Source organism: Micrasema longulum, unplaced genomic scaffold (genome assembly GCF_059751315.1).
Source record: "Micrasema longulum isolate JH-2025_06_02 unplaced genomic scaffold, ASM5975131v1 h1tg000818l, whole genome shotgun sequence".
Taxonomy (NCBI): domain Eukaryota; kingdom Metazoa; phylum Arthropoda; class Insecta; order Trichoptera; family Brachycentridae; genus Micrasema; species Micrasema longulum.
Genome location: NW_028278010.1, coordinates 174114 through 200105, shown reverse-complemented (window position 1 = coordinate 200105; position 25992 = coordinate 174114). Strand labels below are relative to the sequence as shown.

Genomic DNA, 25992 nt, shown 5'->3' with positions numbered 1-25992 from the left:
ACAATAATTCTTGATGCAGTTCCATTGTAATCAGCCAATGTCGGGATATGAACCAGTGCTGTATTCATCTGTTGGGATATGAACCAGATGTATTCCGATCACAATAATTACTTAAATTTTCATTTAAGATATAAATTAAAATACTTCGTAAGTACATCATTCATGTTCACATTTTTTCACCTATGGGCAAGGTCGTATTAAGAGATCCAGGGCCCCTAGAAGTCATGGGCCCCCTTCTATTCACTGAGCAAAAAACAAACTTTTTGCATACATATTTACATAAATACTTTGACATGATAAAATATACAAGCAGGCATAGAGGCATGGTGAACCCAGGCCCAGAAGTAGAACTAGGTGTTTTAACGTCTTGGGCAATAAAGAAAATTGCGCCTTTGAAAATGAAATTTTTAGTAGTGATTTAAACACAAATGTACATTTATGCTCTTAATATTTTTTATGGGTTTAATAGTTAAAGCCAGGGCCTTCTTGAGGTTGGGGCCCTTGAGCAAATTAATATTTATGACTAAATACTGCATTTCCGCTTTTCTGATAAGCAGATTTCAACTGAGGACCTGTTGAGCTTGGGCCACCTGAAATCTTGAGGCCCCTGGCGGCCAGGTTTGCTATACGTCTTTAACCGATTAAAATTAAAGCTATACCAAAAATGCGCTTCATAAAATACTTTAAAAGAAAATCCTGTAAATTTTCAAAATTTTTACATAATTTTTTTTTTTTTGAGGTTTGGGGCCAAGTGTACCTATAGCGGTAATGTGGCCCTACCTATGGAGGCTAAAAACAAACATTTCTTGACTGTTGTGTTTTTAAAGTATTTCAATGTTAATTATTGTTCAACAAATATAAGGTATTTATATAATCAACAAAAACGAAAGTTTATTTTTCTGTCATCGATAAACGGGTAGGTTATTTTTATATTAATTTATCTCGCCAGGGACAGATTGTTATGGTAACATTAATTTGACAGGAAAAAGAGACCCTATTCACTAATATTAAACAACTATTTTTTAAGGATTTTAGGTTATTACACTGGGGAAGTTTTTGGATAATATCCATGATATAATAAAAACCTTACATCTTAATATAGTATGATTTAAAAATTCTATTTGTTTTTTTTTTTATCTTAATAAAATATTGATTTTTGCCCGGTCATCTGTAAAAATAATTATCGGTAAAGTAGTTTATCGATTAGTGAATAGAGGTGCTTGTTTGACAGATCGGGCTCGATTAGCAAGAAAGTTCAAAGTCCAATTTCCATTCGGTATCCGATTGTTTTTTGGTGCCGATTATTTTTTCAGTAAACAGCAGTAAATCAAACATTATTTTACAATGGCGTCTTTTATTGCAAAAAATCTTTTACGAGTTCCTCTTGGTGTGAATCCAGCGTCGATAAACTATGGTGAGTGAATAAAACAAACACCTACATTACGTGGCTGGATTGAAATCTCATTTTTACATAATTAAACTTGCCGTTTAAGTGCATCCAGAGTTCCAAGTCCAATTTCGTTTTGATGTAACTCGATCGAACAAAATAAAATTAACACACGACATTTAGTGAATGTTGAAGTCGTCATTAAAGATTGAAATATACTTTTTTATTTGCGGATGTAACTCGTAGTTTTGAGGAACACACAATAATTTTTGACTGATTACATTAAACATCTGTAATATTTGAATAATTATAATTTTTAGATCGGGTTGTGGTCCCGTGGCTAGTGTCTCGGACTCACGGACCAAAGATCCGTCGTTCAAATTCCACGCTACCCCAACTTGATTCCATTTTCTAATAGTGAGTTATTTACAACTCGTTGAAAATGGCCCTCAAAATGAAATATTTGGGTTAATCATAAGAACGCAAATATTTATTTTTAATAAATAAAATAAATTTTAGTCATTTCTAAGCTATCTACGTTTACTTCACCTTAATCTATGTTACATGATGTAAAAAATAACTCAAATAAAATGCACTAGAACTTCGTTTATCAGAACTCCAGTCATCCGGATTGCCAAATATTCGGATCGTTATCGGGAAATAAAAAATAAAGGAGATGTTATAATAACAAGCAAACAAGTTTCTTGGTCAAAGTAATTTACTTTGCTGGACAATTTTTAATGGGATTCCAATACGCTGTATTATTTTAATAGCAATAAAAATGTGACCCTGAGGGTGGATGGATGGTGGTGTTATGGATGAGGATGATATATAGATATAGACTTAGATATAGATATGGATATGTTAAAAAAATAATGTTTTTCATAAAATGTTTTGTGCCTATTAAATATGTACACACTTCTGTTTAAAATTTTTGTGCTCCGGTTCTGTATTTATTTATTTTTTATCTTAAAATTGTGTTATCATTCACTTATTTTTTGCTTTTTTTTTACATCTTCTAAATATTTTTTTTCATGTACTTTTTTTCGCTCCCTATATTTAAGTTAGTAGTAATTATTATTATACAACCATGTAGGACTATCATATGATTAATTGTAAAGGATCTTTACCGACAAGCCATATGTATTGGCTTGGTGAGTCCTGTAAAAAAAAAAAAAAATTTAAATGTTTTAAAATAACTAAAATGTAATATTGTATGTAAATTATAAATAAATTAAAAACCATAAAGTAAATTTTGCGTTTTCTTTCAAAACATTGGCTTAATTTAATGGTTAATCCAATGAGGAACTTCAGCCCTAAAGGAATTCGGATACAATAAATGTTTTCTTGCGTGCGGTACAAAATGGAACATTTAATTATACTCCAAAGTTTCCTGAAAATGTACAAAAAAGATTATAAAAACATTTTAATAAAAACGAACTACTTTGAATGACGTCACTGGTTCATATAAATCAACCTATGACATGAGAGTTATGGAAGACTTCCGGTTTGCTTGCCGTTGATGGACCAATGCAAAGAACTGATTGAGAATAACCGGAAAAGAACCTCTGACGTCACTCGCGGAGTTATTTTCGAAATACAAAACTGATAATACAGTATAAAAATTGAAAAAAAATTTACACCAGCTTGTAATTTCAAATAAGCGGTGTTTTATTTAGGCACCGAAATTCAAAAAAGAAATCACCGGTTTCCAGATTAAGAAAGCTGTATCATGTATTCTGCTAACATAGGAACATTCTGGACATTGGCACTCTTAGAACTGTGTATTTTGCTCATTTCCAGTCAGTGGCAACCAATGGTATGGTGGGCTGGGGAGGTTGCACGGCGTCTATCATGAACCCCCTAATAAAAGTACAAAAAATAATACTAAGAGTGATGCTTCGATGTCCCCCCCCATCTGAGGCACTGTTTCAATTTATGAAAGTACTGGACATTAGACAATTTTTTTAAGAAGAGTCATAGACTTATTTCTGGTCATGCGGTTACAAGAAAAGATCCCAGCAGAATGCTCTTACGATGTTTTCCCGTAATTTCAATTATTTCATACCAAAAACGCATACGGCTTTTGCTTGAAAAAAAAATCTTTTGTGACCCCGAGAGTGTTCAATGTCCTTGATGAACATATTAGATTTTCCAAAAAGAAAGACATTTTCAAGAGAAGTGTACAAGTTTAGATTTCGCCCAAGGGAAGAGACCTTTGCAGGAGATTGTTGCGAGACATTGCACAGATTTATATATTACCAAGCGTGTTGTCCAGATATTTATTTAAGTATTTATTTATTTAGCATTTTATATACTGATACGATATACAGTGGTGCCTCACACAACGAACTTAATTCGTTCCAGGAGCAAGTTCGTTATGCGAAAAGTTCGTTATGTGAAACGCGTTTTCCCATAACAATACATGTTAAAAAAAATAATTCGTTCTGTAGCATAAAATATGGTAAGATGACATAAAAAAAAGATAATTTTTTTGTTATTATTTTTATTTAGATACATCTAAAAACATAATGAAAAAAACACACATTTTTTAATTTTAAGAAATAATCGAATCTTGCACATCTTCATCCATTTTCCGCTTTTTGGCCGATGGTGCAGTGAAAAACCTGTCCAAAGTCGTTTGTTTCTCTCTTTTCTTCAACATCTGCCGGAAATAACGGACAAGAGTATCGGAGTACAGGTCGTTGATCCTGTTTGCTTCAGCGGAATCCGGATAGTGGGCATTGGTAAACTCCTGAACTGCTTTCCATTTGACCAGGATGTTCTTGATGTCAGCAGTTGGAATTGGTTGATTGTTTGATTGTTGCTCCTCGTTATCAGATGACGCTTCCCTTTGAGCATTGTCCTGTTGTTGGGCCAGAAGTGTTTGGAGCTCTTCAGTTGTCAGCTCTTCTTTGTGTTCCTCAATAAGCTCCTCTACATCCTCTTCAACGATTGCTGCGACACGTGCGTAAGTTAAGCGTACTGCTCAGTGACTAACGACTGCCTGCGCGGAAGGATGCAATAAATCGGCAGTGATCGTGTGAAGTGGGCGACTTCGTTGTGTGAAGCGAAGTTCGTTGTGTGAAGCGAAGTTCGTTGTATGAATCGTGAAATGAACGAAAAGGAAGTTCGTTGTGTGCAGCGTTCGCTGTGCGAGGCGTTCGTTATGCGAGGCACCACTGTATATACATATAAGGGCGGGCATATTGCCTTAAGGCAATTTCTTCCTACCTACCCAAACCGTTCAGTTTGAGAAAATTACAAGTATATGGACATATTGAATCTTACGATTTTTACAAAATTAAAAACAAAGATTAAAAAAATTGAAAATATAAAAAATTAACACTATACTATGGAAGAGAGGAGAGGGGATGGGAAGGAAAGAAAAAGAATAAAAGAACAACTTAAACATTTAGATAGTGATATTTCAATCTTGACTTAAATGTAAATAAAGAAGGGGGCGTCTCTAATATTAGTGGGTAGATTATTCCACAAACGAGCAGCTACTACTGTGAAACAGGAGGCAAGAAAATTAGAGCGATGAAGTGGTATTAAAAGGGTTCTCTCATTACTAGAACGAAGAGATAGCCCGTGATGTGATAGAGGTTGAAAGAGCTCTCTCAGATAAACGGGAGAAGTGGGATTATTTAAAATATTGTGAAGAAGTGATAGAATGCAATAAATAAAAATATATGTTTCTGTAATAATTTGATTTTTAGTATTCTTTAATAATATACATGCTTCTACTTTCCATTATGTTGTATCCTAACTCAACACAGGGCTCTTGGCCTCATAGAGTTAGGAATTATGTTTTTGTAATATGTATATTTGTATGAATAAATAAATGAAATGATAATAGTTTAATTTGCGATGTTTTTATTTTCCAGCCACGACCCGTAGTTTGTCTGTGGGGTCTGCCCTTCAAGCAAAGCAGAAGAAGAGTGTTGCAGACAAAACGGGCAAAAATGTAGTTCTGGTAGATGGAGTCCGTACACCTTTTCTTCTCTCCTTTACCGACTATAGCAAGCTCATGCCTCACGACCTCGCGAGGCACGCTCTACTGTGAGTTTTATATATTTTTTGTTAAATTATTAGGGGGGTGGAATACAGCCTTTGTCTGCCTTGTTTATCAAGTATATCTATGGCGTTTATTTTATCTTTTCACTTTTCTTCCCTAGCTCTTTTTTATGCTTGATAGGACACTCATATTTTATATCTTTTTGACACTTGTGCATCAATATTTATACTTTTACATTGTTTATATTCTTTTTTTATACAGAATAATGTTCCCTCACTGGGGTGTCGCGTGCCGAGGGAAACATTTTACAAAATGTGAAACATGCCTAAGATTAGCTATTTAACAAAGTTAACATAATAACAACAAAAAAAAAAACGTAATTAACCTAATTATTTTTTTTGCAGCATCAGGGTGGAGTATCTAGTAACTCTTGTATTTGTAACGGAAGGTAGAGAATAATGTTTACGTGCGTATATTAACAAAGCTTTTACAAACAGTTGTTTTATAGATTTTACATTCAGATTTTTAAATATACCGAGGGAGCTAGTTCTGATTGGGACTCGCTTTTTGTGCAATTATTATTTGCTTGATCAGTGAGTCATTTGCACATCCCCATCCAATTATCCCATATTCCAAAACTGATTGAGTTATCGCGTAATATATTTTTACAAGCAATACTTTGAAACTGCCTTCGAATAATATACACTCACATGTCCGTCCTCAAACCGTTATAGCGGCCACTCACACACACCCTCACGCGTCTATAATATATTTACAGACATGAAGAAACACAACTGATTTATGTTTCATGTATTTCTGTGGGTAATGTAGCCACTTAAACCAGACAAAGACATACTATATTCCCTTCTCAAAAATACTTTTCTTTGTTTGAAATTTGATTATATTACTACCTGCAATAGTTTCACTAACCACGTCCACATGGCTCGGGGTGTTGAGTCTTCTCTTCCACAGTGTGTGACCATTGTCCATTTATAAAGGTGAACTGGATGCATTTTATATAAAGTCAAATTTATATATATATAAGAGACAAAACAAAAAATGACAGAGCTTTGACAAAACATCGAAATATCATTATCATTCCCCTTTCCGCACTCAGTGGTGCATAGGGCACTGCATTGGTAAACCAAATGCAGCGTAGTTCGATCATCTGTTACCTGAAAGTAAGGTGATCAGTCCTACGCTTCCGCTGTCAGTTCAGGAACAATGAAACATTGCAGTTTAAAAGAGCTTTTAAATCAATATTTCACGTCTACCCTACAAAAAATTGAACCCAGGACCTCAAGAATAGTAGGCTAACGCGTCAACCACTACACAACGAGGCGGCGGACTGATCTCCACTTGATTTCCTTTTCAGGATTTTTATCTGAGCCACCGAGTGAAAACACTTCCAGGATTCCAAGTCTATTTCACAAACAGAACTGTATTTTTCATCCGTCGGACAAGGACAAACTTTATGACTGTTTAAAAGTCAGGTGCCAGTTCATGAAAAAATTGTACTGTAGTAATATACATTTTTTGCAGAGGTCTGCTACAGAAGACGGGGCTGGACAAGAATTTGGTGGAATATATCGTGTATGGGACGGTCATACAAGAGGTGAAGACGACCAACGTAGCCCGCGAAGCGGCCCTGACAGCTGGCTTCAGTGACAAGACTCCCGCCCACACAGTCACCATGGCGTGCATAAGCTCTAACCAGGCTATTACAACAGGTAATATCAACTACATGTTAGAAATATTTTGCATGTAATTCGATTTATGTTATTTATTGACAATTCGTGATAGAATTCCATTGTAATTATGTAACTCATACAGCAAAATCCTCTTGGTGTATTTTTCAAGGGAGCAAAGAAAATGTATTGAATTTGAAAAAAAACGTGTTTAAATTAATTCATGTACTTAAATTTAAAAATACGAAAATAAAATTTGAATTCGCATAAAATACATACAGTGATTTTTCCCCTAAATGTTTGGATTTTTTAAAATTTAATATAATATTAAGTTAGAACATGTTAACAAAAAGAAATACATAACAAAGCAAAAGTACAGAAACAAAAAAAACGAAACGAAATACCACACCAAAAAAGAAGCAACCTCGTGTACTTGCTGTGGGATTACAATATTAATAATTTAAGCACAAATACACATATTTCAAAAAAACAAATGAAGGTATATAAAACATTTTTTTATAAATAAGTGCATATACATAGGCATGCAAATGAGCATGTGTAATTACACACATATACACACGCACATGCTCACCCACTCACACGCACATACACATTCATCCACATACATAATATAACATGGTGAAGAAAATTATAAAATAACGTTTTCAAGTCACTTAACAAAAGAACTTCAAGTACTGTAGAAAAAAACATTGAAAAAACAAAAAAACACATTTCTTTAATTTTAGAATAAAAAACTTAAATATGATTTAAATGTTAAAAAGCAACATTTAATTAAGGAGGTTGATAAACAAATATTTTTACCTTTAGTTTTACTTATGTCTTATGTGTTATCACTTTTTTTGCTATTGCACCACAGAATTTCACCTGTCATTTACAACTATGGATGTAAAATTACATAATTTAACCAAAAGGCGTGGTAAAATACCGTAATTTACGGTGGCTTATCCATTTAGCTCGCTGTTACGCAACTTTAGTGAGCAAACATCTAGACTCTCCAGCCCTGTTTAATACCAGCATGCGCCCGTAGCACCGCATCTCATCCCGTCCTAACTGTCCGATACGCCCCGTTTCATTTCCATACAATAGTATGCTCCAGACCAGAGTATTGATGAAATTGTTTCCAAGCTTATATTATTATTGATTGATTTGGTGTTTATTTTGTAGAACTCCATATTTAAACTTATAATTAAAAATCAAACACTGATTTGAGTCTACTGAATACTTTATTTTATTTTTACAAATATAAACATATAAAAATAAAACTTCGTGACAATTGTTTCGCCTTATTAGGGCATTTTCAAACGAATGTGAAGATTATTTGGATTGAATGTCCTTATATAGTTATATAATTCAAGGTACTTAAGTAGAAAATAAAAATAATCTTATGAACTATAGCATGTACATTAATCATAATTGAGGGAAAAACCGATGGTTAAGGGTGAGGATAAGTGTTTAATAGGTAATGGGGAATTTAGGTATTTATATTTGAATTTCGGGGAAAATATAACAAAGTAAGTATTTATTGACATACAAGTATGTATTGTGAGATAATTAATGAAGCCTTATAGTTTTGTAAATTTAGATAATTGTTGTCGAAAAAAATATCAATAATATTATAACAGGTTGCTGTTCATTTTAATTTTAAAACATGATTGAAATATTATGAGAAAATTTATATAAACATAAATGTATTATCATACAATATTTCTATTTTTAAGAATTTCTTATCAAAATATATCAATGCAATCGTAACATGATTCATCTATTAATTAATTACGCGTCATATAAGCGTGTACAAAAAACGCGTGTTTAAAAAACTCAAAAGATAAGATAAATATTTTAAAAAACAACGGTATTTACAAACTTGAATGTAATGACTGTAATGCAGTTTACGGTTTTAAGGACATTCAATCCAAATAATCTTCACATTCGTTTGAAAATGCCCTAATAAGGCGAAACAATTGTCACGAAGTTTTATTTTTATATGTTTATATTTGTAAAAATAAAATAAAGTATTCAGTAGACTCAAATCAGTGTTTGATTTCTAATTATAAGTTTTCTTATATTATTAGATTAAGAAATCTTAGATTTCTTGATTGATTTGTTTTCTTTTTACAATATACATAAGAGGTAAAACAAGAGTATTAAAAAAAAAGAGAGGATAATTACATAGCAATGAAATACATATTAACAGTAAAAATAGTAAATGAAAAATCCCACAAAGGCATGGCCTGTTCGTGGGTATACAAGAAATGTTTATGAATTTTTGCTCCTATAATAAATAGACAGGTATAATATTTTTGTGTAATATAAGAAAGAGAAAAGAAAATATTCTGTTAAAGATTATTAGGTACTTTTTTTTATTTTGTAGTAATTAAAAATTGAAAAAAAATAAAAAATATTCCTTATTGTTAAAGAGCAACAAAATATATCAAAAGAAAAAAAAGTTCATATCTTTAGTTTGAATCCAGGATAGAGCGTGTTTTTTAAAAGAAGGAAAATTTATTTTTATTTATTTATTTTAAAAGTTTGGGATCAATGAAATATTATCAGTAAAAAAATAATTAAAAATTTTTGGGGCTATAAAATATGCATGTCTCTGTGCTAGCCTCGTTTTACAATGTGGTATTTCTAGCACACGATTCCATCTTTGACTTGATCTATTTGAATTACTTGTAAATACATTTTGGTTCTTAAATATATATTTTAAACATTGAAAACAATATATTTATCTTATTTCCAAAAGTTTAGCTTCTTGGAACAATTGGAAAGAGGGAAAAGTGCGATTTTTGTGAAGCATTATTTTTAAGATAAATTTTTGAACAGTTTCTAATGGTTTAATATGGTTGTTAAAAGCTCCCGCTTGCTTGTTCTATCCGGCTGACTATTTTTGATTTTGATCGACCATCCTGAGTAATTTTGCTGCCCAAATAAACGAATTCCTTTGCTTGTTGAATATTTGTATTACCTAATACAATGTTTGTCCTTAATTCCTTTCTTCCCACATCCATAGATTTTTTTTTGTTTATGTTCATTTTATCAGCACTCAGACAATGTTATATTCTGTATTGGGGGAGAAATGATACGCTAGTTTCCTTCCATATGTTAGTTTTCCTATTTGCGCAGGTATCGGGATGATCGCGTGTGGCGCGTACGACATAATCGTGGGGGGCGGGGTGGAGTTCATGTCGGATGTTCCCATCCGCCACAGCCGCAAGATGCGCTCCTTGCTGCTGCGCGCCAACAAGGCCAAGACCCCTCTCCAGCGCCTGCAGCTGCTGGCTTCCCTGCGCCCCGACTTCTTCATGCCCGAGGTGAGAGACAATACCAGAAGATATTTGGATAAATATTACCGATTGGATGCTTTTGGAATGTAGGCGCACCGGCAAAGGCTGCCTGTCTATAACTAATATTAATAATTCCACAGGTTGAAGCGGAGTAAATTGACTTTTGTCTTTAAGCGATTAATATAACCCTCAGAGTAATAATGCACCAAGCTATAGAGGAGCCCAAACGTAGGAAAACCATTCTATGACTATTGGGTACTAAGTTAGCTACAGTTTTCAGCAAAACAATGGGCCATACTCAGGTCGAGAATTGCCAAATGGATACTAATTTGTGTTGTAAATACTTTTAAATATGTACCTGTGTATTTATTATTGCAGGGTTATTCCAATTTATTTTTCTAAAATTCGCCTATATTTATTTTATAAAACTGAAAATACATGTGGGTGTTTATTTTGTTATTTATTTATTCATTTTATTCACAATATACTTATGACACATTTATTGAGACATAAATCCCAACTCCATGGAACCAAAATCCTGTGTTGAGTTTGTTTGTTTGTCCGTCACATCTACGAAACTACAAAATTTTTTAAGCAACATAATACACGTGTCGGGACAATAAATGTCAAAAATCAATGTAAATCATGGGAAAATATTTGAAATCAATTACCTGTGAAAACTCTCCTTTAACAGCTTTGACCTACTGCTGCAACCAAACATACTGCAATTCACCATAGTCGATTTTTATTTATTATAACGTAAATATCCAAGTTATTTACAAACAAAGCCAAGCACAGCTACAAAGGCATCCGATCGAACCGTTGTGTTTATGTTGTCAAATAAAACAAAATGGCCACCAATTGGTTGCTAACCAACATCGCTTGCGTTCTATGAAACATAGTGATAGAGCTTCTCTATAGGTTCGAGTATTATTACTCAGAGATATAACCATATTGTCTATGTAAGTTCGAAACTGCGGATTAACTATTTGCCAAAATGTTCAAGAGGGACAAAAAACCTTGTGAATTTATAAATCAATTTAAATGTATCAGCGATGATTTGAGTATGTCCAAATGTTTGTACACAGGCCGGATTTCCTCCTTAGGAAGTTATTTAGATCTAAATTTGTTGCAGCACAGGGGGAAAACATTTTTATTATCATTATTATATTAATTTTAAGCGAGCAGCTTAAAGCTGATATGCTTAAATCTATTTACACGAAAGTTAGTTGTTGGTACACTTTTCCCAAACAAATCTAGTCCATTTTTGAACCCATTGAGACTACACATTGAGATCAGCTCTTGTGGCAGCTTATTCCAACCATCAACAAACCTATTGCTCAGGAAATGCTTCCGTGGATTTAGATTGAATCTCGTTTTCTCCAGCCTGAGACTGTGGCCTCGAAGACGAGCATCTTGTTTAAGCTCGAACATGGGATCCAAATTCGGGCAGCTATAGTGACTGTTGAGTATCTTGTATGTCTCTATCAGGCCACCCCTTTCTCGCCGTTCCTGCAGCGTTGTAAGACCGAGAGTTTCCAGTCTCTCCACATATGGAAGCCGTTTTAGGCTCGGCGACAACTTTGTAGCGCGTCTTTGGACTCTTTCCAACAAGTTTATATCCTTAACAAAATAGTGATTCCATATTTGAAACCCGTGTTAGAGAGTAGGTCTGATATATGTTTTGTATATTTTTAGTAGCAAATTCGGTGATATACATGAGAAGGCTTTTTTTTTATCAAGTAGATAATTGAATTGGATTTTTTGTTATGTTTAATATGTGACATTCCCATTTTAAATAATCTATTATTGTTATTCCGATGTTTTTTAAAAAATATTTTACAGCTTTAAGCTCTTTTACTTCATCATTCTTAAAATTATAGCATAATAATATTTGTTTTCCGTGAGCAGTTACCAGCAGTGGCGGAGTTCTCGACAAACGAGACTATGGGAGCCTCGGCAGACCGTCTGGCCGCGGCCTTTGGGGCCTCGCGGGAGGAGCAGGATGCCTACGCGCTACGATCACACACCTTCGCCAGGAAGGCGGCCGACGCCGGTTATTTCACAGACCTCATTCCGATGAAGGGTGAGAACATTTTTATTCTCTATACCGGCCTCATCATTTAAATTTTTGGTTTTCAACTACTGTAAATTATTATTTTACACTGGCAATACTTTACTTTTAAACAACTCTCTATTGTAGACCTGGGCAAACTTTTTGAATGGAGGGCCGCTTTAACGGCCTCCGTGGTGTAGTGGTCAAGACGCTTGACTCACGCACGGAAGGTTCGGAGTTCGATTCCCGGTGAGAATACAAAAAAATTAAAATGTGATTTTTCTCAAGCCTGGGTGCTCTGTGATGTAATTTACCACTGTATTTAGGCCTCCTGGCCTGTTGTGGTGCAAAAAAAAATGTCAAAAATGTAAAATTGATATTTGGCCCATATATTTAGGAATTAAAAATGAACAGCGTACCGCACATTATTTACTGTCAAAAAATAATTTTAATATTTAAATAATTTAATTAAAATTAAAATACAGTAAAACCCCTAAATTACTTTTAAGGGACCGACAAAAATAGAATTGGAGGGTAGTGAAAAAATTTTTATTTTTATTTTTTATTTAAACATTTATGCAGCAATGTTTGAACTATTTTTTATTGCAAATTTTAATATTATGTTAATAAATAATAAATTTCTGTTAAATAATTCTGTTAATTATATGTAAATTGCGGGGACGTAATTTTGGGGTTCCACTGTAATGAAATTCTCTAAAAACCAACAGTTTAACCGGAAGAATGGAACTGGGTCTTTGGGAACAGATTTTACAAATCGATTCGATCAGGAGTTTAAATATTAAAAAAATTGAATATTTGTAAATATAGATATATATAAAATAGAATTTATAACTAAGTAATATTCTCATGGATGTTTATGTGTGTATATGTATGTTCACATGTATGTATGTATGTGTAAGGTAAGCGCGGGGGATATAACGCGGTCGGGGATATGACGCGTTTTCGAGATCTCGCAAACTCGGCCTACTAGTGACGGAAAGGTATTGGGGAATGATAGTACCGACCATTGCCACCAGATGAAGCGTGTCTAAGTTAGTGTGCAGTGAACCGTCGTGGAAAGAGGGCCTGTTTTGTGCGCAGTTTTGCAGGTAACAACATGTGAAATTTCATCGCATAAATTTTAAAGCTTGTTAATTTGTTTTCTTTCTATGTTTTTATTGGTTTCGTATATTTTACGTTATCGCGCTGTCTTTAAAATCAATAATATGACTTGTATATTTACATAGCCCTCATCGCTTACTATTTGCTATTTTTTACTTAAAATGCCGTCAAATTGGGGATATGACGCATTGTGGTTGCGGGGGATATGACGCTCGTCATATCCCCCACATAATATTTGTGGTAATACTAACTTGTTTTTAGATATGCCTAGCTACAAGTCTAAGAACCTACGGGGCTGCTGGACTGAAGATAACCTTCATGCCGCTTTCAAGGATGTAGCAGGCGGCTCTTCAGTGAGGGGGGCAGCTAAAAAACATGGGATACCGGAAAAAACCCTACGATTCCGTCTCAAAACAAAGAACAGCAATAAAGGCAAGCTCGGGCAACCTCCTGTCCTTGGCTTGGACGCAGAACAAAAATTAGTGGTTCATATCAAGAGACTGCAGGCTGCCGGGTACGCCCCAACAAGGGATTCACTCTGCCGAATGGCTTTCAACCTGGCTGGACAAATGGGCCGAGCTTCCAGCGCACATTTCAACGTAGAGAAACGCAAGGCAGGAAGGGGATGGTTTAACGCATTTCTCAAACGAAATCCATCATTGGCAATTCGAAAAGCACAAGGAGTGTCTATGGCCCGCACGGATGGCATGATAAAGGAAGAAGTGAATAATTATTTCACTTTGCTAAAAACAACGTTAGACTCATTGAACCTCTTGAACAAACCAGCAAATATTTACAATGTAGATGAGTCAGGTCTACAGCTGAACAACCCTCCGCAAGAAGTCATAGCAGCCAAAGGCAGCAAATCAGTTCAAGTTCGGCAGTCAAAAGAACAAGGTGAAACAGTCACAGTTGTTGCCTGTTGTAATGCAGAGGGAAGCTTTTTACCGCCTTACGTAGTCTTCAAAGGCGTTTACAAGCAACAAGTGTGGCTCGATAATATGCCTAACGGATCGGAAGTGGTAATGGGTGGAAAATCAGCCTACATAAATGAAGAGCTGTTCAAGAATTGGCTGGAAAACCATTTTATCCCAAGGAAGACAGCTGGTCCATGCCTATTACTACTTGATGGTCACGGATCACACACTAACTCGCCTGACATATTAGAGAAAGCGTTGGAAAATGACGTCCACTTTCTTTGCCTTCCCAGCCATACGACGCATTACTTACAGCCTCTTGATAGATCGTTTTTCAAACCATTGAAGGCCTATTATCGAAGTGCTGCTATAGAATGGGGAAATGCAAATCCTGGAAAGAAGATAGAGCGCAGGCACTTTGGCCAACTTCTACAAAAAGGCTGGTCTCAAGCTGCAACAATGTCTACGGGTTCGGCAGGCTTCCGGGCCTGCGGTGTGTTTCCATTCGCCCCCTCATCCATTCCCGATTACGCCTACTTACAAGGAGCCCCGGAGTCCAACTCTATGCAAAAAGACGACGAAAGTGATGGCTTTGACTTGGGTCCTCAACCCAGCACATCCAATTCGGGTTCACACACCCCAAAGAAAAAACCCACTGAAACCCACTCTAATAAAACCACAGAAGTGACTCCTACAAAACTCTTAGAAATCGTGTCACCAGTGCCAAAGAGTGCTACTCCTGCCGTGGCGAAAAATAAACAGCATGCTCAGCTTTTGACAACGCCTGAAAATATAGAAGCTAAAAAGGCCAAACGAGCAATCAAAATTGCAAAGCAGCAGAAGACATTCAAGCCTCGAAAGCCGGCAAAAAAGAAGATCCCTTTGGAAGAAGAATTACCATCATCATCTGGAGGCGAGTGGGATGAAAAATCTTCCAAGGATGAAAGCTTAGATGAGGTAGATTTTCTCGAATGTGTAGAAACTGTTAACGTCGACGAATACGTGTTGGTTGAGTTTCCAGGAAAAAGTAAACCATTGTATTATGTGGGTGTAGTCGTTAGCATCAATAATGATGGCGTAGAAGTTAACTTCATGAAAAAAGGGGAGGTACAATTCATCTTTCCATTAGCCGAAGACATCAGCATTGTCAAAATGGAACAAATTAAGAAAATCATGCCGAAACCTAATGTTCGTCGCGGACACTTCAATTTTGCAGTAAAATTCCCCAACACCGTGTCAGTTGTGTAGTATGTATATTATGAATAAAATTTTATTAAAAATTGAAGCTTTAATTTTTTAAAAATTTGAGTTTTTATTTTTGGTTTACATGTAATTTCCCATATACCATATCCCCAACACCTGGTGCGTCATATTACCCCCCCTGTCGGGGATATGACGCAAAAGTTAACTTATTTTATTTTATATATTTTTAGTATTTCTCATTGTAAGATTTAGTTGCAATTTATGCTGTGTGTACCTAATAGTCCTAGGTACCATAAACACCAATCATCATGTCATAATAGGTATTAGCGTTTGAGATATTGCGAAAACCCGAATTGTGCGTCATATCCCCCACGCTTACCTTATATATGTGTATATATGTATGTATGGATATGTATGTGTGCATGTACGGGTATAAATTTGTATGGATAGGGATGAGGATGATATATAGATATAGACTTACATATAGATATAGATATAGATAAAGATATAGATATAGATATAGATATAGATATAGATATAGATATAGATATAGATATAGATATAGATATAGATATAGATATGGATATAGATATAGATATGTTAATAAATAATGATTTTAATAAAATGCTTTGTGCCTATTAAATATGTACACACTTATGTTTAAAATTTTGGTACTCCGGTTCTGTATTTATTTATTTTTTATCGTAAAATTGCGTGATCATTCACTTATTTTTTGCTTTTTTTTGCATCTTCTAAATATTTTTTTTTTGAAAGCATAAATTACATGTACTTTTTTTTCGCTCCCTATATCTAAGTTAGTAGTAATTATTATTATAAAACCATGTAGGACTATCATATGATTAATTGTAAAGGATCTTTACCGACAAGCCATATTCATTGGCTTGGTGAGTCCTGTAAAAAAAAAAATAATAATTTCAAAAATGTCTTAAAATAACTAAAATGTAATATTGTATGTAAATAATAAATAAATAAAATAAAAAAAAATAAATAAAGATCCTTTTTTCTGTAATGCAAAAAGTTATTTTTTTTCTAACAGTCGATGGCAAAGAGAAGTTGGTTGACAAGGACAACGGTATCAGAGTCGCCTCTCCGGAACAGTTGGCCAAACTAAAGCCGGCCTTTATCAAGCCCCACGGTACCGTCACTGCAGCCAACTCTTCCTTCCTGGTGAGCTAATTCTAATAATACCACTCTTACTTACTCGAACCGAAGGGATGAAAGTATAGCTAAATGCGAGATCAGTGTGAACGGAGATGTTCTGGATCAGGTAGAAGAATTTGTGTATCTGGGAAGTATGTTTAGTAGTAACTGCTCAATTATGGAATAATCTACCCTCTAATGTCAGAGACGCTTCTGTGATCCGCACGATAAACTAACAACGAAAAATAATATTCCTACCGCTATCATATAAAGTTACCGCTAAAGTGTCAATAGCATTATTATCATCACCGCATCTAATATCCAAAAATCCTGATACACAAAGCCGAAAAAATAAGAACCTAACATCCGCATCATTCCCCCAAATAATATCTAGTGGAGCGAGGGGGAACACTTCAAAACAGGTGAATCGATTTCAACTGTATATTAAGTGGCAGTAAACGTCCTTAATAACGTGTGTGTGTGTGTTGGCTGACCTTGTTGGACCATCTTGGATTAGTTCATGCGCTCTCTGAGCTATCGAGGAAATAACTTTTGCGCCTCTCTCTCGCGTCACCATATATTTGCCCACACCATAATGCCCTTTTCATTAATGCTCAATTTATTGAACTGACTTACCAAAAGCCCGCACCGCTAACTAAATATCTACTTAATAGAGCAGACTTGATTCAATAAATAGTACAATCTCTAGTATCGACTGGCATACTGAATTCTCAATTAGATCATTTGTTGAATCTAAACTTTTTAAATATAAGATTGTATTCTGTTAAAATACGTCCACAGTGCAAATGTCACCCCCAATGTTCTTGTAAAAGGTGGCTCGTTACAAGTAACAGTTAATCATAGAACTTGGCCTCATAGTATCATACGTATCTTTATATGTATGAATAAATAAATAAAAATCTTAATCGTAATTAATGTTTGTGAAACTGCTCCAGTTACAGTTGCCGCTACTAGATTTTTGCCCACGCTGCTCTAAACTGTTATTTAGAAACAGTTTCATAAGTTAAATTTGTGAAACGGTAATTGTTACTGCTATTTCTTATAAATAACCGAAACGCCCATCTCTATTCTCAACGAGGACCTGTCTCCACTCGATTTCCTTATTCGGGATTTTTTTCCTGAAAGCAGCCGTCAATTTGGGAACACTTGTCCCATGTTCTCGTTTTATTTTACATATTTATTTATTTCTAAATGATCTCATGATAAATCAAAATCGTTTTGAATTGTGCTTTTTTAAAATTTATTTCAAATTATTTACAGACTGACGGAGCTTCCGCTTGCCTCATCATGTCGGAGAAAAGAGCCAAAGAGTTGGGATTCAAGCCCAAGGCTTATCTTCGCGACTTTGTCTACGTGTCTCAGGTAATCAGTCGCAGGACACTTTTGGCCTATGATATCAAAGACTTATCTTCCATTTCTTTAATCTTAGAAAAAAAAAAAAATTCAAGAATTAGGTTGTGGTCCCGTGGCTAGTGTCGCGGACTCGCAAATCAGACAGAGATTTGAGGTTCGAGCTCCGCTCTATCAAAACTCCATTCCTATTTTCTAATGTAAATACGCAAATGCAAATATTTCTTTTTGACTATAATAAAAAAAAAGTTTTCCAAAACATAAATAAAATATCTTAAAAAACTAAACTCTGTTTCAGGATCCCGTGGATCAACTCCTGCTGGGACCAGCTTACGCCATCCCCAAAGTACTGCAGAAGTCTGGGCTCAGTATGGGAGACATTGATACTTGGGAGATACACGAGGCTTTTGCTGTAAGTGTGTTTAATAATAAGGGTATTTATTCTATATCTGTAATATTTTACTAAGCCAAAGGTATGTTTGAGATTGTTTGAGGTTGCATTTTTGTTGTTTCATTATACATATTGGAACATGGTATTTCTGTTTCTAGGGACAAATTTTGGCCAATCTGAAGGCAATGGACTCCGACTGGTTCGCTCAGAAATATCTGGGGTTGCAAGGAAAGGTAATTAGTTATATGAATTCTATTGTTCAATAAATATACAGTAAAACCACGTTTTTACATTCCTCAATTTTTAGTTTTCCCATTATTATGTCGAACATTTTTCAACATTTTTCACAATCCCAGTTTTACATTTTAAAAAATTCAAAATTCATTTGAAGAAAGCGAAAATTATGTTGACATAAAAACATACCATGCGCCACCGTGTGAACCAAAACTGAAAAATAAAAGCAGATAAATAACTCACAAAGGGTAAATTATTGTTTCAAACAAAATTCAAGGGGCTTCCCTTGCAGTGTTATTGTCATTTTTGTTTAAGTGTTTACAACAACAACAAACCATCACGCCGTTTATCCGTAAGGGTAGGCAGAGAGGATAGAACGCCACATCACTATCTTTGTATACAGATCTCGCTTCTTCTACATTCATACATCTTCTCATGCACGCGCGCCGATTATTCCGACTTTTGACATGTCCATCTTCAAGTATTTGTTGGATTTGGTCATGCCATGTCTTTCTCGATCTACCTCTATTTCTGCATTCATCAACATTCGCATTGTAAATATTCTTAGCCGTTCTTTCGCTGTCCATTCATTCTACATGTCCAAACCAGCGCAGAGCTCCTTTCTTGATTTTGTCGATAATGCTTGTCTCAGCCTTACATAAGGTACTGATCTCAACATTTGTGCATCTATCGGACATAGTTTTACCACACATTCGCCCGAGAGATCGCATTTCAACAGCATTCAGCCTACTTTCACCCCTGTTTTTCCAAGTCCATACTTCGCTCCCATTCATCATTAGTGTTTAATTTTCTTAAAGGCTATTTTACATTGAACTTTGATACATTTTTCAGACGAATGCAATCTTAGTAAGGCTCTCAAAAACCTCATATGTACACTTTTTTACTAAATTGTGACATTTGACATGTTCATATCAATAAATTCCGATGCAGATAGTTTTAAAAAAGTAGCAATATAAATATCATCCAAAGATGTGAAAAGAAGATGATTTAAAAAGTTGTCATAAATTATTGTGAAACAGTTTTTGCACGATCATAAATTAATGACTCTTAACCCTTATCTTGGCTGAACGAAAAATATTTTTTTCGTTTTAATCAAAGTTTATTATGAATTGTGATAATACTGTTGAGAATAAAAAATATTATGGTAAATAATCACCCTATTTCCTCGTAGGAGTAGGCAGAGAGGATGAACCCGCCACTCACGTCTATTCTGACACACATTCTTAGCTTCTTCCACATTCCTACATCTTGCCAAACATGCCCTTCGGTTCTGTCTGCTTTTGACACGACTAGGCTAAAGATTTTGATTTATCAGATCATCTTGGTCGTCCTACGTACCGTTCATTCTCACCATATAGATATTCAACTTCCCCAATTATTACAATTTTCCTGGTAGTATTTTTACTCTAATAGACCAGAACATTGATTTTATTTTTATCTAATTCAATTTTTGTATGTTTTTTTTGCATTTCGTCACTTTAATGTTTTCCTCAGTTTTACACTTTTTTTATTACTCCTTGCAAAATGCAAAAAGGGGGACTTACTTTAATTATTATGAAATTCGACCTATTCCTTGAAAAGGGTTATTCAGTAGGTCAAAGCATTAAAAAATACAACCTCTAAGATGGACATTTTGTTATTTGTTTTGTGGCATACTTACGTTGTAATCATTTATTAATTTCTGAGTAAAATATACCTATACGATTTTACCAAATGTTATTGCTATTATTCAGCTCCGTAGTTAGTTGGTGATTTCAAACACCTATATTCTTAATGAATTATTTCTTCATGTATCCACAGCTTGGAAACCCTGACATGAGCAAGTGGAATAACTGGGGAGGCTCCCTGTCTATTGGGCATCCGTTTGCTGCTACCGGGGTAAGGTTTTTCTGTTTTTAACACTGTGATACAACACCCCCCTTGTCAATATTGCACTACGCAGTTTAAGGTTGCAGAAAACAGTAAAAATCATAACTAAAATTGATTTTAACTCTCTTAAGCCTTCAAGTCCAAAAACAATTAAGAATTGATGCATTACTAATTCCAAGTATGAAATAAATGTACCTTAAGACATTTATTTCATACTTGGAATTAGTCGTGCATTTTTAAATTACGATTTTTTTATTAAAAACATTAAATTTGTTAAAACTTAGCGATAGAAGAAAAATTATAGACTTAAAACTACGCTTTGATTCATTCCCACCTATCTTATTTATCATGCATATGGGGTTTTGCCAGCAAAAATCAGATCTCGGAAATACAAGTTCTTCAGAACAGAGCTCTAAGAAATATTCTTGGACTTAAACGGGATTCCCATGTCAAGGATATCTACCGACAAACAAAGATACTTCCTTTCAAGGTAATGCCACTGCATGACATAACCAATACTATTTTAAATATCATCAACCTTTCTGCTCATTCAAATTTAAAACACACATTTGGTCATAATATTCATAATTACAATACGCGTTATTCAAGGAATCTTCATGTGTCTAAGTTTCACTCAACAAAGTTTGGCAGTAGGTCCTTGGAAAATATTGGCCATTCCGAATATAATAAACTGCCTGATGAGCTAAGACACGAAGAACTCAATAAAAAATCCATAAGTGTCGCAATTAAAAAATATTTCTTAAATCTTTTTGATATTGATAATTATTAATGTAGTTTACATAAGATGGTGTTTTATGTTTCTTATACAATAATGTTTTCTTTTTGTTTCGGATGTATTAATTTGTATGATATGTATTGTCAAAAAAAATGTTTTTTCTTATTTACGATCCCAAATGAGTTTCAAATAACTCCTGGGAGTATATATGTAATTTTTGTATTATATGTTTTATTAATAACAAAAAAAAAAATTTAAAAATAAACAAAATTATTCAAAATTTTAAAATCAATATGGGATTGCCCAGATCTCTCATCAACTTCAGGGTGCCTGGAAGAATGACTAGACAGGTGCCACCGTTTTATAGTAACAATTGAACGTAGTTATGCAGAAAGCAGCCAGTCCACAATGTAAAAAAATTAGATTTTTATGTTATCGGGTGCAGTAAAGGTCAATTCTATGTTTTGCTAAAAACAGCCAGACCGCTTTCATACAAAAAACTGTATTACTAACCTTCTAAAAATGTTGTCGATCACAAAAACGGCATTCCCCGATTTGCATAAAACACCAACATCACTACAAAAATCTTTTGGTACTTTAAAAATCATTAAAACTGGTCAAATACATGATTAGATTTTTGTTTGTAATACAAAAAAAAACTAATGTATTGTTTATCATTTGTCACTTTATCATGCTGATTTTGAAGTTACTTAGATACCCGACAATAAATTATACGGCAAGCAATAAAAGGCATTACAGACGTTACAGCACCGTTTCCAGAGGGATTTTTTAGCAGTCTTTTATGTGTTGACCTTCTTAGGTTAGGTTAGGTTAGGTTAGTTATGTTTCTTCATACTTGATATTATTTAATAATTTCATCCAGGTGAGGCTCGCGATGCACACGGCCAATCGTCTTGTACGCGAGGATGGCCAGTTTGGTATTATTGCGGCGTGCGCAGCCGGCGGGCAGGGGGTCGGCATGCTGCTGGAGAGGCATCCTGATGCCAATGCGGAGTAATATCATCACCCGTAGTCCCCGTCTCCCGAACCGAGCCAAAACTTGCAGCGTATCTCGACCATTTGTTACATGAGAATAGGGAGATCTATCTTACACGTCAGGTACAAAGAAATATTGCAAGTTGATTAACAAAAATAGGGTATTACAAACTGAATTTTGGAAATAGCGTAGTCTCCATTTAAAGCTCATTTTAATATAATTCTTGTGTGGACCCTTGATGTTTCATGAGTCTTCATAGCATACAAGACTTGATATATCTCTCTTATTTTTTTAAATAATCAAATCATTTTGCTTTTTTTTTACAAATTATTAAGTATACATATGTGTTAAATGTTTGTTTTTTAAAATTACATATCTCGTCTTTTAAGAGATAATCATGGGTACGTATTCTGATGGGAAGTTAAAATTTATCTTCAAAGTGAAATTAAGTTTTCTGCATGAAAAATATAATATATTTACATTTTTTTTTCTAAACATGTTCAATTACCGGTTACCGACGAAGATACTTTGAATTTTCATACAAATATACACACTTGCGTATATGAATATCGATATTAGTTTATACCGTCTCAGTACATACCGATAAAGATAGCCGTTCATAATCGCGGCCAAATAACGCAATGTTTTATTAGCTTAGTAATAAAAATAGAGCCGCGAGACTTTTTATTTTTGGTCACATTATAACAATATCGTTCCCCTCAGCCGCCGCTTTTCTTTAACGGTTGACTGAAGTTTTCTCATCGATGCAATAGGGTGGAGTAGCACCGCACATGTCGATAACAAGGAACGCGTTTAAGCGGAAACAAAAATTCAACATTTACAATTTTTTGATCAATTTTATAATCGGCTAATAATAAATTATTGTGTTAATACCCTATTGTGACTTCATTAGTTTTTGTTGAGGCGATCATTTTTAAAGAAACTGTCTTTTGACACTGACGTATAATAAATAGACCTGTTATTTCTATAGATTTAGCAAATCTTTCATTGTTCGCAGTAAAAATATTTTTTAAATCATGATTGGTAATGATATATGTATAGATATATAGAAATGTAACTAATTATCTACTTATCCCATAAATAAGATTGTATTTACGAATGAAACAAAATATCTGTTCTGTTTTTCACAGTTCCAGTATATTAATAAAGCATTTTATAATCACAATGCTTCTGGATAAAATCACGTCTGATCATGACGAAAGTCCTTTTGAGAATAAAGACACGGAATGTGGGATCCCACAGATTGACTGCCATTTTATTCGCGCTCGTAACACGTCTATTTAATTATACTTTATCGGTCAAAATCTTCATATAATATTGTTTAATAAAACTTTAAAAAGTTAATTCTGATTAACTCGTCCATAAGAGATTATTTAAAAAAAAAACTTCTTTTGTTTAATGTGTTATTCATTTATGTTTTTTTAGTTAAGCATGTTCAGGAGAATAGCGATTATTTCTTTATTGATAAGAAGTATAATATGATACAAGTCATGCATATATATTTTTATCATTAAAAAAGATTCAACTTGTCATTTTTATTCAGTAATTGTGGTTTGTTTAATTACCATATACAGGCAAAGCTCATTAAATACAATATACCACATTATTTTGTATTTTTATATAAATAATATATGTACTTTATTACTCATTTAAAATGTTTTTTTATTCACAAAGAATGGAAACAGTATTTTGTAAATAGTTTTTAAAAATCTGTTTATTGTTAAAATAAATGTTTATTTAAATCTGATTTTTTAGTTACATCTTATTTCATTTCATTTGTTTATTTTTTTATTTACATTGAGAACATTACAGAGTACACATCAGATTTATTAAATAGAAAAGAGAAAGTCATGTAAAATGGACATACATATTACAATTTGGAAATTGCCTTCCTAAGAGAAATCCCACTGGCATGAAATATATCGACATCCGAGGCGATACGATTGAATAATACGATTGCTCTACCTAACTAACGGCATAACCATCAGCAGGTTGGTTTTGCAACATGGTAGGTAGAACAACCTGTGTTGCCTTTGTCGAAGATAATTATCAGGGACAAATAGACCGAATTCATTCAGAATATCGGAATTATGTATGCGACCACCGATGAGTTGAAAAAAGTGAACACCCAAATGAATATCCCTTCTCCCCAACAATGATTGGCAGCCCAGCATTCCTAGTAAGAAGTCAGCCGAGAAAAGCCGCGGATAATATTCAAGTAAATAAATTTATAAAAAATTGGTTACTGGATTTAGGTAGAGAAAAATTGGAAAATTTACTAAAAAACATTCTTAAATAATAAACGGTATAATTAAATACCTTAAATAATCACATATCACTTAAAAAATACCTTGAAATTCTATTCCAAAATAAACTTGGTGTAACGTTTATAAACATTTATTAATTAGCAAGGCTAATAAAATCCTTTAAAGGTTTTGCAGATTTGAATCCGAGGTACGATTTTTTGTGACCATTAAAATATGTAGTTATTTTCTCATCTCGAAATGTCTCATTACTTCGCTCAATTTATTTCTCCATGACACACTCACACCTACCTTACCTCTGCTGTGTCTGGGGATTTGCAATGGAGAAGATTGCAGAAGTTCAGGTGATGCAGAACAGATCCATTAGAAATATTTTTTGTTGCTTTAAGATGCTCGTGTGAAAGATATACTCTAAAACCAATATGATAACCCCTGCCCACAAAATCACAAACGATCGATACGTATCAATAAATCATTATATGTATAGTCAGGAAAGGGTTCGTGGCGTAAAGAAGGAATGCGGAAATCTGTTTTGACGCTGCCCGGTTGAGTTTTGATAAAAATTGACCCCTCGATATTCAAGAAAAATAATATATCTGTGAACAGCTAACTTCACTATTTGCTCCAATTTTTTTGCTTCCTCTTTCACAGTAGTAGCTGCTCGATTGTGGTAAAATTTACCCACTAATGTTAGACATTTGTCATTCTTTATTCACATTCAAGTTTTTCCTTTCTCTTCCCTCTTTACCCCCTCCACTCCTCCAGAGTATAGTGTAGATATTTTGTCCATTTTTATTTCTAAAAAATATACATGTCAATGTTTTGTTTTATAATGAAAATGTTCTTAAACCTCTGAATTTCTGAAATTGTATGGTTTGGGTAGGTAGGAAGAAATTGCCTTAAGGCAATAATGCCCGCCCTTATGCATATTTATGTATGTAAACAGTATATGTATATAAAGTGTTTTAATAAATATTTTTTAGCTAAACTCAACTGGGCAGCGTCAAAACACATTACCGCGTTCCTTCCGTACACCATGAACTCGTTCCCTGACTATATATTGTTGGGTTTCTGGCACAAGTTGGCAACTAACATTTCACTAGTTGTGACATATTGCACTTTTAAAGTTAAAAGCTCATCCCACATTGACAATTGAAATAAAACCACAAGCAGAATATTATTAATCATTATTTATCAACTTATGTCAGAAACCCAACGATATACA

At 34.1% G+C, this 25992-nt stretch overlaps 1 protein-coding gene across 2 annotated transcripts; it reads left to right on the top strand.

Annotated features, from left to right (window-relative positions):
* Nucleotides 1-1234: 1234 nt before the first annotated feature.
* Mtpbeta (mitochondrial trifunctional protein beta subunit) lies at nucleotides 1235-24250 on the top strand. 2 transcript variants are annotated; one of them, XM_088230791.1, is made up of 12 exons: nucleotides 1235-1414; nucleotides 5278-5452; nucleotides 6951-7138; nucleotides 10244-10431; nucleotides 12316-12490; nucleotides 16760-16890; nucleotides 18145-18246; nucleotides 18533-18646; nucleotides 18784-18858; nucleotides 20681-20758; nucleotides 22369-22604; nucleotides 23634-24250. In XM_088230791.1, exons 1-11 carry the CDS (start codon nucleotides 1345-1347, stop codon nucleotides 22501-22503), a joined length of 1431 nt encoding a protein of 476 aa, XP_088086917.1. In that variant the 5' UTR covers nucleotides 1235-1344; the 3' UTR covers nucleotides 22504-22604; nucleotides 23634-24250. The 2 variants fall into 2 exon arrangements, with proteins under 2 accessions (XP_088086917.1, XP_088086916.1); XM_088230790.1 differs by having other exon boundaries at nucleotides 22369-22861; nucleotides 23480-24250.
* The last annotated feature ends 1742 nt before the right edge of the window (nucleotides 24251-25992 follow it).